Below are 12,180 nucleotides of genomic sequence, written 5' to 3'. Positions count from 1 at the left end.
CAATTACTCTCTTTGTTATGCCTTAAGTAAAAGTACACCAAAATCATGTCCTCAGGATACGTTTTAAAGGCAGGATCTTGCGTCCATCTAGATAGCATCTTGTTTTATTATTCCATACCTACAAAAAGTAAAAATATATTATGAATTAAATCTCTTAAACCTAATCAGTTTTACTAGATTTTTTTAAATTTTTAGTTCAATTATATGTAACTTAGTGGATTTCAATGAAACTAGATTTTTCTTCCTTATTTCCAAATCATTTTATATGTCCTTCATCTGCTAACATAATTTCCTTTCCCACCAACCCTATTTCCCTTCATCTTACCCTCTTTACTGATGTTCTCAGCAGAGCAGTTGGTAAGTGAAATAAGACTCTTTAAATGTTTCGATCTTTACTGTGAGGATAAAGCCATGTTTTATCACAAGTTTACAGATTAATCCATTATGCGTGTGATGTTTATTTCCTCCCAGCAAAAGGCATTTTCACTGCTTGACCCACTCAATTCTTATTTTCCTGACATTAAAGCAATAGACTGAACAAAAAAATAGGACTGGTCACTGTGACAACAAAAATGTTTCCTGTCCAGCAACTCTGTGGGAGCATCTCTGAGATGCTTATTCAGTTTCACTGTGACTTTATACCTTTCATAGAATGATTTGGCAAAGTTTAACTTTAATGATGCTAAATGAAGGGCATTACAATAGTTAGTTATTTATTTTATTATTTATACCAAACTTTCTTGTATTATACTCTGTTCTACTGCTTTTCTTTTGCATGAAATGGCACCGTAGAATTTGGATTCACTGACTTGGTGATTTCATTCTTTTTTACCGTTAGCATAAATGTGTCTAAAAGGTACGTGGTAAGGCTTAGATGAAAAATGTTCTCAAATAAAATGTTGCCTACAATTTTAAATTTCGTAAGGTATAAAGTTTTAATTATGCATATATATTTTTTCCTAGAATAACCATGTGCATGGACAGCCATATACAGGCCCAGCAGCACATCACATGAACAACCCTCAGAGAACTGGCCAACGAGCACAAGAAAATTATGAAGGCAATGAAGAAGTTTCCCCACCTCAGACAAAAGATTAGTGAAATGCACATAATTCACTGGTTCCATCAAGACTGTGCACCCAGGCCTTACAGTCCAACCTTTTTCTGTGTCTGGCTAATATTTAAAACTAGAAAAAACTATTCCTAATCAACTTGGAGTGGAGAGTCTATTCACTGTCTTATCTGCAGAAAATTGCTGTCAATATATAACCCGCCTGCAGTGGAAAGTGTATAGTGTTTTGTAATAAATGGCCTGATGCTAATGTGTAAATGGCAAAGGTGTATATAGTATATTAATGTTTGACTGTTAATTCTTAAGCAAGAAACATTTTTTTTGTCTTGAAACTCACAGATCTACGAAAACAGAAAAAAATTTTAATTTCTTGATCTATCCGCTGCACTCTCCAACCGATGTTGCCTGCCTCAAGGCAGTTGGATCAACTCCTTTACAGAAAAAAACAAAAAACAAAAAAAGAGCCCATACATGTCAGCCACACCAATAATTTCATGTAATTCTTTGCCACTGGAGTCGATTTTATTATGAGCAACGTAATGGCTGGTAACCTTTTAATATTTGGTTGATGTGGAAAATTGGTGATGTAACATTGTTTCTAGATCTCTTTTTCATTGCCTTTTTCATTCTGGTATTAGGTTAATCACTTTGAAGCTATAGTTATGCTGTAACATTTAGCATGGCTTCACACCAAGTTAGTGTAGCCAATGAGGAAAAAAAAATACCATAATGACAGCAGTTGTCCCAAAGAGACAGCTGTATTGCTCAGAGCTTTTTCTTCTTACACCTAGAATATAAAAATATTAAAATGGGGGGGAGAAATGTGACAGATAAACAGGTGGTTTTCAGTTGCACATAAGTTCCTCACATCTAATGTTTAACAGTTTATCTCTGGGTGGGATAAAGAACACTTAGGTTTCAGTAATAGGAATTTAAGAGATTTAAAACAAATATGCAAAAATTTGCTATGCCAGGATGCCTGGAGCATATAATAGACTGTATTTGGTGTGCTTGTTTTGTTTCTTTGGTAGAGCTTATTAGAGAAATCTTCTAACACTTTCCTTTTGCTGGATCCCAGTGAAGTGGAAGTCAGAATCACAATACTTGGGAGTACCACTGCACCAAGTTAACTTGCTGGTTTTCTGCTCATTCACAATTCTACTTGAAAACAAGAATTGTCTTAGCTCTTTTTCCATTATAAAAGAAATCTTAAACGTTAGAAGCAGGGTTTGATTATAAAAGAAACTACTGGTTAGTCAAATACAATTCTGAGGTATCGCGATTCCAGAATAAACTATTTGTTTAAAGATTCCAAGAAACTCATCAGTAAATACTGTATTTAACAGAGAATTGGTAACTTGAATGTGTGTAATTTTTTTTTTTTGGAACTTGTCTAAGAACCAAATACCCCTGCAAAACAGATACAGCCCACCCTATACTATTTAAATATTTTGCTGTTTTATTTTATAGAAATTATTTTGCTGAATTCACAAATAGAATTTGATTTAAGAAGAACTTTTTGTCCTGTGGTGTGTGTTTTGGGGGTTTTTTTTGTTTTTGTTTTTGAAGGACTGCACATTAAAATTGAATTCTGTGCATGGCATGCCAAAGCATGACACTGAATTCAGGAATTTCAGTCACAGTAAGATTTTGTGCACAGAAGAATTTGGCCTTTACTAAGGATAAAAGAAACAATTAGGACTTTGACACTGTAAAAGTTTCCTAATGTGATCAATCTTGTACTTTTTGTATGTTTTTATATATACATATATATTTAATGAGCACAAGCTTGATGGTGTTTTTTACAATTCAGTTAATAGGAAAAAAACTCAAACAGACTATAGTTTGAACTGAACAAAACAGAAATATAATTGCATTCTTTTTTGATTAAAAGGGAGGGTGTTTAAAAAGAAAAAAATGGAGGGGAGGGGTTATCTTCCAGGAATCTATATAATCAATCTATGCTTCTAGGTTTTCTGTAGTATTAGGAAATTTTAACAACAAATTATATTTTTATTTTTAAATTATAGTATTAAAGCCTGGACTTAAAAACTTGAAAGTTGTACACAGCGTTTGAGATTCAAATTGGTAGGTTTAATTCAAGTTAAAAACTTGCTCAATAATGAGCAAAAATACTTCAGCTTTATTTGGACCAGTTACTATTGTTAAACACACCATCTGAAAGGTGATTTTTGCATTTCTTCCTCCTTAGGGAAAATGTGTAATATGTTTAATTTAATTTTAAGTGTAGTGGCTGTATAGACATGGAAAACCTGTGACATTTTAAGGCTGTGAATTTTTCTCCCTAATGGGAGATCCTGCCCTAGGTTGCTTTGAATTTTTAAGCCTCTTTGTTTCAGGTAAGGGCTTGTGAACTTTTTTGTATTCTTCCCTTTTGAAGAACACTTAGTCTGTGTCATTACCAGTAATGAGGAAAACTGAATTAAGAGAGAGAGTTGCTCTCTTTGGTCTGTGCACAGTATTTTTTACACTTGATTTTTAAATAAGCATTAGTGTACAACTGGAAAATTTAACAATGCATGTTATTGTGAGAGCAATGTAGTGATTTTTGAGTTTGTTGTTTTGTTTTTTTAATATAAATGGCACATTTTAAATTATAAGTCCTCAAAGTGCCTAAAGGTTATTTAATTTTCCTTCAACTGATATATGTGTATACACACACACACACACACACATTCTATTTAAAAGATTTGTTGAGGAATCTCTAGTCTTCCATTCAGAAAGGTTAAAAAGCAATGTACTAAATGGCAAAAAAGAAAAAAAAATTCTCTACCATAGTAACATTCATCTTTTCAGCACTTCCAACTAAATGAAACCGAGTTAACTAGGGCTTCACCCCACTGGACCCTAAGTATTTTAGTGTACAACTTCATAAACTACATTGCTGCTGTTATTACTAAGATATTTGGTAAACCAGATTTTCACACTGCCTGGTATAGACTAAAATAAGAGTATCATAGTAATTGAACTTAACCGTGTTTCTTGGTTTTTGTTTTGGACTTTCATTGATTTCTTTCTCAATCATAATTGGTTTTTCCAGCTCAGTGTCTTTGGGCAGTTATGTATGCACAACTAGAATTATTAAAATGTTTTATATATTTTTTCTTTGTTATAACTTTTTTAGTTAATTTCTAAAACTTAAATTTTATTGTAAAATGTTTACCACTAGCGTACTAGTCAACAGACTATAAATTAGGAGCTCTTTGACTTTTAACAAACTTATTACCTTGAGGCTTCGTGGTGGCACCAAAAATGACCTACATTCTTGAATGCTATCCCTTTAAGAAGTCTGTAATAAGGCCTCCCAAGATAAGAAAGCCCCTCTGATCAACTGTAGTTGTCTGAGAACCAGGCCATCTCAATTCAGAGATTCATTATTATTAGGTTGACTGGATGGTGATGAATTCTTCAGCTACAGTAACTTCTAAAACCCTTCCTACCAAGTCAAAAAGGATTAGAAATCTGTTTTAGTGAGGAGAGTACCCATAACAACAAAATCAGATTCTTTAAGTATTAGATTTAAATTATATTTAGAAATGGAAAAAATGGTGGGAAATTATTTAGAAGACTATAGAATAGCAGTTTTTTTCCCTCAATTTAGGATTTTATATTTAAAGCACTTATCTTGTCCCATAAGTTCTCTTTACTTCAATTCTGTTTTAATTTGCCTTATTACCAAGGAGCAAAGAGGAAAATCCTTGGATTGTAATCACCCAATTTCCTCCCCCAATTTCTTACTACTAAGAAATTAAAACCATAGACCCATTAGCAATGTGAAAAATTGAGATTCAGATGTAGAAAGATTACAACATAAGTTGTAAAGACATTAAAGTTGAGATGTTTTGCTATGTTTTGTGCTACGAATGTCACTGATAATTACATGAAAATGCGAATTGGTGTAGCATTTACTAAGAAAACAATGAAAGCATTTACATTTTTTTGAGAAGAATAAATTTAACTTAATGGTTTTACTAAAAAAATTCTTTGCAGCCCTTTTCTAGATAATGTCTCAACTTTAATGGCTATCATCAAAATTTTGTTAACAAACTACTTTCACACATTGTCGTAATCAAAACCTCTTAGCAAAACATGCATTTTTATAAAAAGGAAGTTCTTGATTGCACACTGTAGTTTGCAGATTGTACAATAAGAAAATTTCTAACCTCTTACAAATAATATCTAACAAAATTTAGGCTCTGAAAATTGAGAGGTGCATATTAAATACAATGAGGAAAAAACTTATGGGTACAAAATTGCAGGGGAAAATAAATCCCTAAAATCTACCTAGTAATAAAATAGATTTGTATGGGCAAAGTTACTTCATTATGCCAAAAACAAGTTATATAGGAATGAAAAGAATTTTGGAGAGGGATCCAAATCTGTGATTTAATTAACATAGGGTACTCTATGGTACTCCCACAAATGTAGAACACAACTTAAGTTTTAGAGTACTTGTCTGTAAATGTTTAGAAATTACATGATTTGCCCATGTTTGCACAGCCTGTATCTGTGTCAAAGGCAGGACAGAACCTATCAAAGGCAAATCTTGAACTTGGGTCTTCCTGATTCCAAGGCTTCCCTATTTATGTCATAATGCCTCAAATAATTTATCCAAAAGGTAAGAATGAATGTAACACTACTATGTCATTTTAAAATGTGTCATTTACTAAAACACTACAGGTTAAATTTAGGTCCTTTCAAAGCCACAAGTGTTAAAGATATGTTGACTTTTTTTTTTTTGCCCCATAGTAACCAGTGGTGTACCATGTAGTGCTAACATTCTTAGAATCATTGTTTTCTGGAACTGAGAGGGCCTTAGAAATAATGATCTACTAAAGATTCCTTATTCCAACTTCCTAATTAATGCCTACTTATAGTGACAGAACTTTTCACTGCCCTTAAGTGTTTTTCCCATCCTGCCACTTTTTCTGCAAATTGAATGTAATATCAGTATTTTTATCTGCTCCTGAAGACTTAAGTTCAGTGTTTAGTTGCCATTCCTCACCAGGTTTTGTAAAATTATGTTTTGTGTTCAAATGTATTTAGGCACATTAAGAAACTTAGCTAACTCTCCCAGGAGTTTGTAATTTCTAAGTTTTGTTAGAAATATTCTACTACTGGAGTTATCCATTCCTACCCACTTAACTGTATCCTTGCCCCCTTCCTCAATATCTCTCTCACCCTTTCACCCTCTATCTCTCTCTTCCCCTCTCTCCCTCCCTTAATTCCCCTCTGTCTCCTTCCTTTCTCTCCTCTCAGTATTCCCCAAGGGCAATCAGCCTCCAAGAGTTGGAGGAGGAAATGTTCATGATTTTATTCTGCCTATGAAGTAAATGACTATTGTCCATGAATCAAACCTCCTTAAAAGTACTCAGGAGGCTTGATAACCTTTTTTTTAAAGAATTGATAATTGATATAGAGAAAATAATGCATCTTGATTCATTTTCTCTGAGCTCTTTTGTACCTGGAATATACTATTGACATCAGCTTTGATTGATGTTGTTTGCTGATTATAAAAAACATTTTGGGGAGGGGAGGGGAGGAGAACCATAAGAGGGAAACAACTCACTCTTTGGGTATGTGCTTCTCCAAAAGTAGAAGTCTCATTGGACTTCATTAGTTAGATCAATTATTTTAAAAATAGATTTATATTTTTCTTAAAGACATCTGTCTTTGAAGCAATTTTCTTGAAATAATTTTGCATAAATTCCTTCAGTACTTTGTTTAGGGTTCCAAAAGCTCACAAACATATCCTCTTTGGAAGCCTAACTTGCTTTACTTCAGACTAGATCTATTCGTGTGAAAAAGAAGATTTAAAGTTTTTGATTGATAATAAATAAGCCTTTATTAGATCTGAATTAAAATCAATATTTGCTGAAGGAATTTTTAGTTAAAAATTAAATACCAAAAACATAAATTTAGCTGTAAATTAATAATTGCCTTGTCTTTCTAACAACTACCAAAGTTCACTGATTGATGCTCTGTTAATGTTTGAATGACAAGTGCTACATAAATGCACATTTCACACTGAAATTATTAGGTACTCTATTCCTGCTGGAAAATGACAATATGGAATAATGGGTTTTTAGGACTATAGACCAAAAACCTACTTAGTCATTGAAAAGGGTACCCTTACTCTGCAAGATAAAAATAGTGGCTCTTTTAAAGATGTATATTTCTTATCCCTTGTTTTCAGTTCTCAAAAAATGTAGCTATTCTTTGGAACATGTGCAGGATATGAGATATCCGGGCTGGAAACATCTCCCCTTCATTCAAAAACCCTATTTTTAGAATTTGTATCTTAAACATAGGATACACTGGATAATAGAAGCAACCACTGAGGGCAACATTTTTTAGTTATCAGGTGCCTTTGAGAAGTAACAGTTAAACATATATAATCCACATTTAAACTTTTGAATATGGTCCTGCTATACCAAAGTGTACTGGGCAAATAATAATCATGTACTGTGAGAATTGGTGATTTAAAACATGATAGTTGTGTTCAGTGACTATATGGGATCTGGTTCAACTCTAGGATTTTTATATTTTTTTAAATATCGGGTATGAACTGAAAGTGTACAAATATATATATATATATATTTATTTATTTTAAACCAAAGGAAGACTCATATGTGGTTATTAAGTATTGGATCTGCTAATGTGTACTCAACTTTAGAGTTAGGATTGATTTATATGGAGTTTTGTTTTAAAATATTAATTTGGATAGTGCATTTGAAAAATCATAGTTAACAGGTGTTTAAATTAAACTTGAAATGCTTCATTTTCCTTCTAAAGGGATTATAGCTGCTTAAAGTAATTTATTATCCCATTTTTCAACTCCTCTATCTACATAGTTAATTAATTTGGGCCTCAGTTAAGGAGCAAACGTTTTGAAGCATTAATGTGAGTCATGGTGTTAAATGTTAAAATATATACCTTTTGTTTTTCCTTAGCCAGATTTTGGGGGGTGGGGGTGGGGAGGTAGTCTTTATGTGAAAATGATAAGCGTCCTGAAAACAGGGCCATTGTTTTTCTAGCTGCTGTAGTTGTTTGCCTGTGGCCAGTTCTTGGGGGAATGGGAGGGAGATGGTATAAAATGATTCATATGACCTTAGAAATACTGCTCTGAGAAAGAGAATAGCAGTGAGGTGCTGCTTCTCCATAATGATAGTTTGATGTATTCTGTGCCTGCTGTAAATTCTCCTGTTTCAGGTTGTTTTGGTGGGATTGGTTTTGGTTTTTGTTTTGTTTTGTTTTTCAAAAAGAAAGTATGTCACTAGGCCCTGGTGTTTGCTTCCTTAGAGTTTAACAGAAAAGGCTGGGCTGTGAGAAACAGGTGTTTCCATGGAGCCAAAGTAGCCATTTACTATAGCTAATAAAGCAATATTGCTATGTGTGTGGTTATTCTCAAATTTAATCCCAAGTGTTTTCCACATTATAAAAATAAAAGGTTTGTTTATATTAAATCCTACAATAACAGTTTTGGTTGAAGATGCACCTTCCTTTGTAGTTATCTAAAGTGTATGAAAAATAAGCTGTATGTTCATCAGTAGCCATTTGTATTTTTAAGAGCATACAATTTTTGTTTTCATTCAAGTCGGAGTTAAAATGGGAGGCATTTGTTGATATCCTCTTTTATCAAGTGTTACATAAGGCAAAAAAAAAAAATCCCCTCGAAAAAGCTCTGTTTTTGTGCTTTCAGAAACTCAGAAATGACATTTAATTCTTCATGGGGCCAAAGATGGGAAAATTGTGAAGAGGAGAATGGAGAATGACGTTAACAGAACTGAGCAGCAAAGTCACCCATATGAAATAAATTCCTCTAAACTCCCTTGCTGGAGCTTTTATGAGGCACTTCCATTTCAGATAAATTAGACAGCTTGGGTCATTTTCCTTAAATCTGATTTTGTCCCACTTGCTATTTTAAATGAAGGGAGGACTACATAGTAGACCAAATACTAGTTTAGCTCACAAAGAGGAGTTTCTCCACCAGGCACATAGCAATTAACTCTGGGTTATTATCTGGTATTAGAGAACTGTCTTTGTAGAGTTGCTAGCATCATATTTCAAAATGCATACTCTCTTACCCTTACCACCTCCACCTCTGCACTCCACAAGTTTTATTTTCTTTTTTTTCCCATTTTGAAGAAGGAATAATTATTCTGTATTAAGTTATACTGATAGAGTTCAGCTATTCTTGTGAGCATTTGTACTACTTCTAGTTTCAATTTTTTTTTTTAAGTGCTAAAAGGATACAATTTGGGGATACTTACAGCTATGCTTGGTTTGGGATCATTAGTCTTGAAGATGATGAACTAAATATGTAGAACTTTTTGCCTCTTTTAAAGGGACACAGTCTTATCTAAACGGTATCTGTATCATTGAGGTATAAAAATCTATTGAAAGGCTATATTTACATAGCTTTATTTTAACTCTATTTTTGTCTTTGAAGATTTAGGTGGTGCCTTTTATTTTGGTAAAAATGAAGTTCAACCACTGCTGTCTTTCTGTGAGATCAAACTAATTAGCTTCAGAGGCAGAAATATCAAAGTGAAAAGAAACACAAGCTTTAAAAATAGGAAGTCCTGAGCTTGAATTCCACTCTCCTGCATATTAACTATGATAAGTACTGTATCTGAATATCAGGTTCCTTGGTTTTTTTAAATGATGATAATGCTCTCAATACCTACCTAAGGATTATTGGGAAAGTACTTTATAAATCTGAAAATGCTATAGAAATTGAAGTCATTAATACTAATGCAGAGGAGTCAAGAAATTAAATGTGATTCAGTGTTTTCAAAGCTTTTCACCTCATGAAAACATTGGTGAAAGATTAAAAGAATGAACCCCATTAGAAAGTTGATAGGAATAAGAGTGGCCTGGCTTCCACAGTTAAAATTATTTTTACCAAGAAAAATAAACCCATTTAACAAATTTATTGAACAACTATTGTGTACAAGGCACAGTACCAGGTTCTAAGGATACAGAGACGAAAACAATTCCCTGCTTTTAGAAATCTGGTCGAGATGATAAGTGGGCACAAGAAAAATGAAGATGATAAGTGGATAAGAGGTACAAAGGGCTATGAAAGTATAGAGAAGAGAAACTACATGTTGATGTAGTTGATGTAGAGCAAAATTTGAGAGCTTTTTTTGGAAGTGCAGGATGATTAGATAAGTTTAAAATTGGTGTTAAAATTATTGGACAGTGTTTGATGAGGACAATGCTAATCACAAGTAGATTTCCAATAAATCTGAGCATGGAATTTAGTATAATTCCAGGTTGTTTTAGACCCTCATCTAGGGGGGTGAAACTGAAAATGTATTATGATTGCATCATAATACTTTGTTTACTATGTGATCATTCAATACAAACCTATGGGTTAAGATTATAAACTCCATTGTACTTTTGTCCGCACTCCTGAGCGAATTTTTTTTGTTTTGTTTTTTAAATAAAAGCTTAGGAAAAGCATAGCCAAGTTGTAATTAGCCATGGCGATCTATAACAAGCAATTGGAATGCACTGATAATCCCACCATTAATTTTCTAATTAAATTTTATTTTTTTATGAGTAAAAATCCACCCACTTGCTCTCCCACCCCTAATTGAGATGATGGGAAAATAAATATCCTATTACAAACATGTATAGTGTAATACACTACACACACACACACATTCTTGTTCTGACTAATCTTTCATCTCTCAAGAGGTGAATAGCATGTTTCCCTTTTTGTTCTAGAATTACAGTTGGTCATTACACTGATCAGGGTGCCTTAAATCCCTTCAAGTGTTTGACATTGACCCTTTGGTGCTTGAATTCTTTCTGACCACTTGAAATAGTTTTTCTTTAATGTAGATGCTCTAGATTTTGGCCATAATGTTCCTGGAAGTTTTCATTTGGATGTTTCAAAAGGCAACATACAATTTTTCTATTCTTAATTTGCCCTCTAATTTTTTTTTAAGATATCGAAACAGTTTTTCTTATGATTTCTTGAAACATGATGAGTGGGTATTTTTTTTTTGTCATGACATTAGGTAGTCCAATTTTTTCTCAGCAATTTGTTTCCTAGGTCAGTCATTTTTGCTACAAATTCACTTACATTTTCTTTCTTTTTCAAAGTCTTTGTCTTAAAATATTTTCTAAGGATTTCTTTTTCTCGTGAAGACATTATTAACTATTATTAGTCCATTCTAATTTTCATGGGGTTTGTGGGTTAGGTGAGATTTTATGCCTTCTATACCACGCTGTTAATTCCCTTTCCAATTCTTTCTTCCATACTCTTCCAATTCTTCTCTTGAGTTTTTCCTCTAGTGTTCTCATTTTGTTTATAAAAAAACATCAACTCATTTCTTCTAGCAATTCTAGTTGGATGTGGGTTCAATCTTTTTTTTCTTTTGAGGCTTTGCTTACAGATGTTTTGGAGTAAATTTTTGGATTTTTCTGGTGGAATTCTTTTTTGGTTTGCTCATTACTCCAGCCTACTTCCTGACTTTCAACTTTGTTAGGACCAGGCTCTGCACACTTTTAGAGGAGAGGTCTGGGCTGGTTCTTTGCTTTCTTGGGGATATTGAGTATGTTGTTACTATTTTAGACTCTCCTAGGCACCTTGGGCTGAAAGCTTTCAGTGCTCCAGAGTAATCTGATCTAGGGCAAAGTTTGAACACCGTTCCCCTAGTCTGAGTCCTGCAAGTTTCTGCCTAGAGTTGAGATCTAAGCAATAGTCGACTGCTACTGGACTCAAGCACTATCAGCCAGCTGAAAAGTTCTGATGAGTCCATGACAGACTGATAGTTTTCCCTTTTAGGGACTCCTACCCTGGTTATTCCTCTACAGTCTTCAGTTTTGACTAGTAGATGGAATTGAGACCCTCTTCTGTTCCTGGGGTATAAACCACACTTATTTCTTGCTTTTGAACTTTCTACTTGTTCAGAACACAGGTTAGGGTCCACTACTTCTGCTTCTCACCCTGGAATGCCACTCGTCAGCATGTCCATCTGCATCTGTTACTGATGCTAGTAGAGGGTAACAGAGCCACCAATTGACCTTTATTCCTATATCCTGCATGACACCACATTCCATGAGAGTAT

The 12,180-nt window shown here is 33.6% G+C and overlaps 1 protein-coding gene across 3 annotated transcripts in view; it reads left to right on the top strand.

Annotated features, from left to right (window-relative positions):
- Positions 1-2,587, top strand: part of USP9X (ubiquitin specific peptidase 9 X-linked) — a 237,974-nt gene extending 235,387 nt beyond the window's left edge. For all 3 annotated transcript variants that reach the window (XM_056826165.1, XM_007493340.3, XM_001366516.5), the window contains exon 45: positions 964-2,587. In XM_056826165.1, the coding sequence (XP_056682143.1) occupies positions 964-1,098 (135 nt within the window). In that variant the 3' untranslated portion in view covers positions 1,099-2,587. The remainder of the gene's footprint in view (positions 1-963) is intronic.
- Positions 2,588-12,180: the final 9,593 nt, after the last annotated feature.

This window comes from Monodelphis domestica, chromosome 4 (assembly GCF_027887165.1).
Source record: "Monodelphis domestica isolate mMonDom1 chromosome 4, mMonDom1.pri, whole genome shotgun sequence".
Lineage (NCBI taxonomy): Eukaryota > Metazoa > Chordata > Mammalia > Didelphimorphia > Didelphidae > Monodelphis > Monodelphis domestica.
The sequence above is the reverse complement of the archived record's forward strand: the minus strand, read 5'-3'. Positions and strand labels throughout refer to the sequence as shown.